A 325-nucleotide genomic window follows, 5' to 3' on the forward strand; every position below is an offset into this window, starting at 1 on the left:
GGGCGCGCAGGAGGGGCATCGGACGGAGCCCAAGGCGGTGACGGAGGAGAGGGCAGCCAGAACTCAGAGGGACCTTCAGCTTAGCACGTTTGATGCCAAGGAGGAGCCCGAGGAGCCCATGGTGGTGCCCAAGGAGGAACCCGAGGAGCCCATGGTGGTGCCCAAGGAGGAGCCTGAGGAGTCCATGGTGGTGCCCAAGGAGGAGCCTGAGGAACCCATGGTGGTGCCCAAGGAGGAGCCCGAGGATGACCAGGGAGGGGAAATGGAGGCAAAACCCACTGTGGCTGAGAATGAACCAGCCCCTGAGGCCAACAACCCACCCTAG

At 64.0% G+C, this 325-nt stretch overlaps 1 protein-coding gene across 1 annotated transcript in view; it reads left to right on the forward strand.

Annotated features, from left to right (window-relative positions):
* CDHR5 (cadherin related family member 5) overlaps positions 1-325 on the forward strand; it is an 8508-nt gene extending 8183 nt beyond the window's left edge. Inside the window, exon 16 of the mRNA XM_069107983.1 lies at positions 85-325. Coding sequence (XP_068964084.1) covers positions 85-325 — 241 coding nt within the window. The remainder of the gene's footprint in view (positions 1-84) is intronic.

The sequence above is a fragment of the Petaurus breviceps genome, unplaced genomic scaffold (genome assembly GCF_028583685.1).
Source record: "Petaurus breviceps papuanus isolate PSGF00001 unplaced genomic scaffold, PetGlider_PUasm1.0 90317, whole genome shotgun sequence".
NCBI lineage: Eukaryota > Metazoa > Chordata > Mammalia > Diprotodontia > Petauridae > Petaurus > Petaurus breviceps.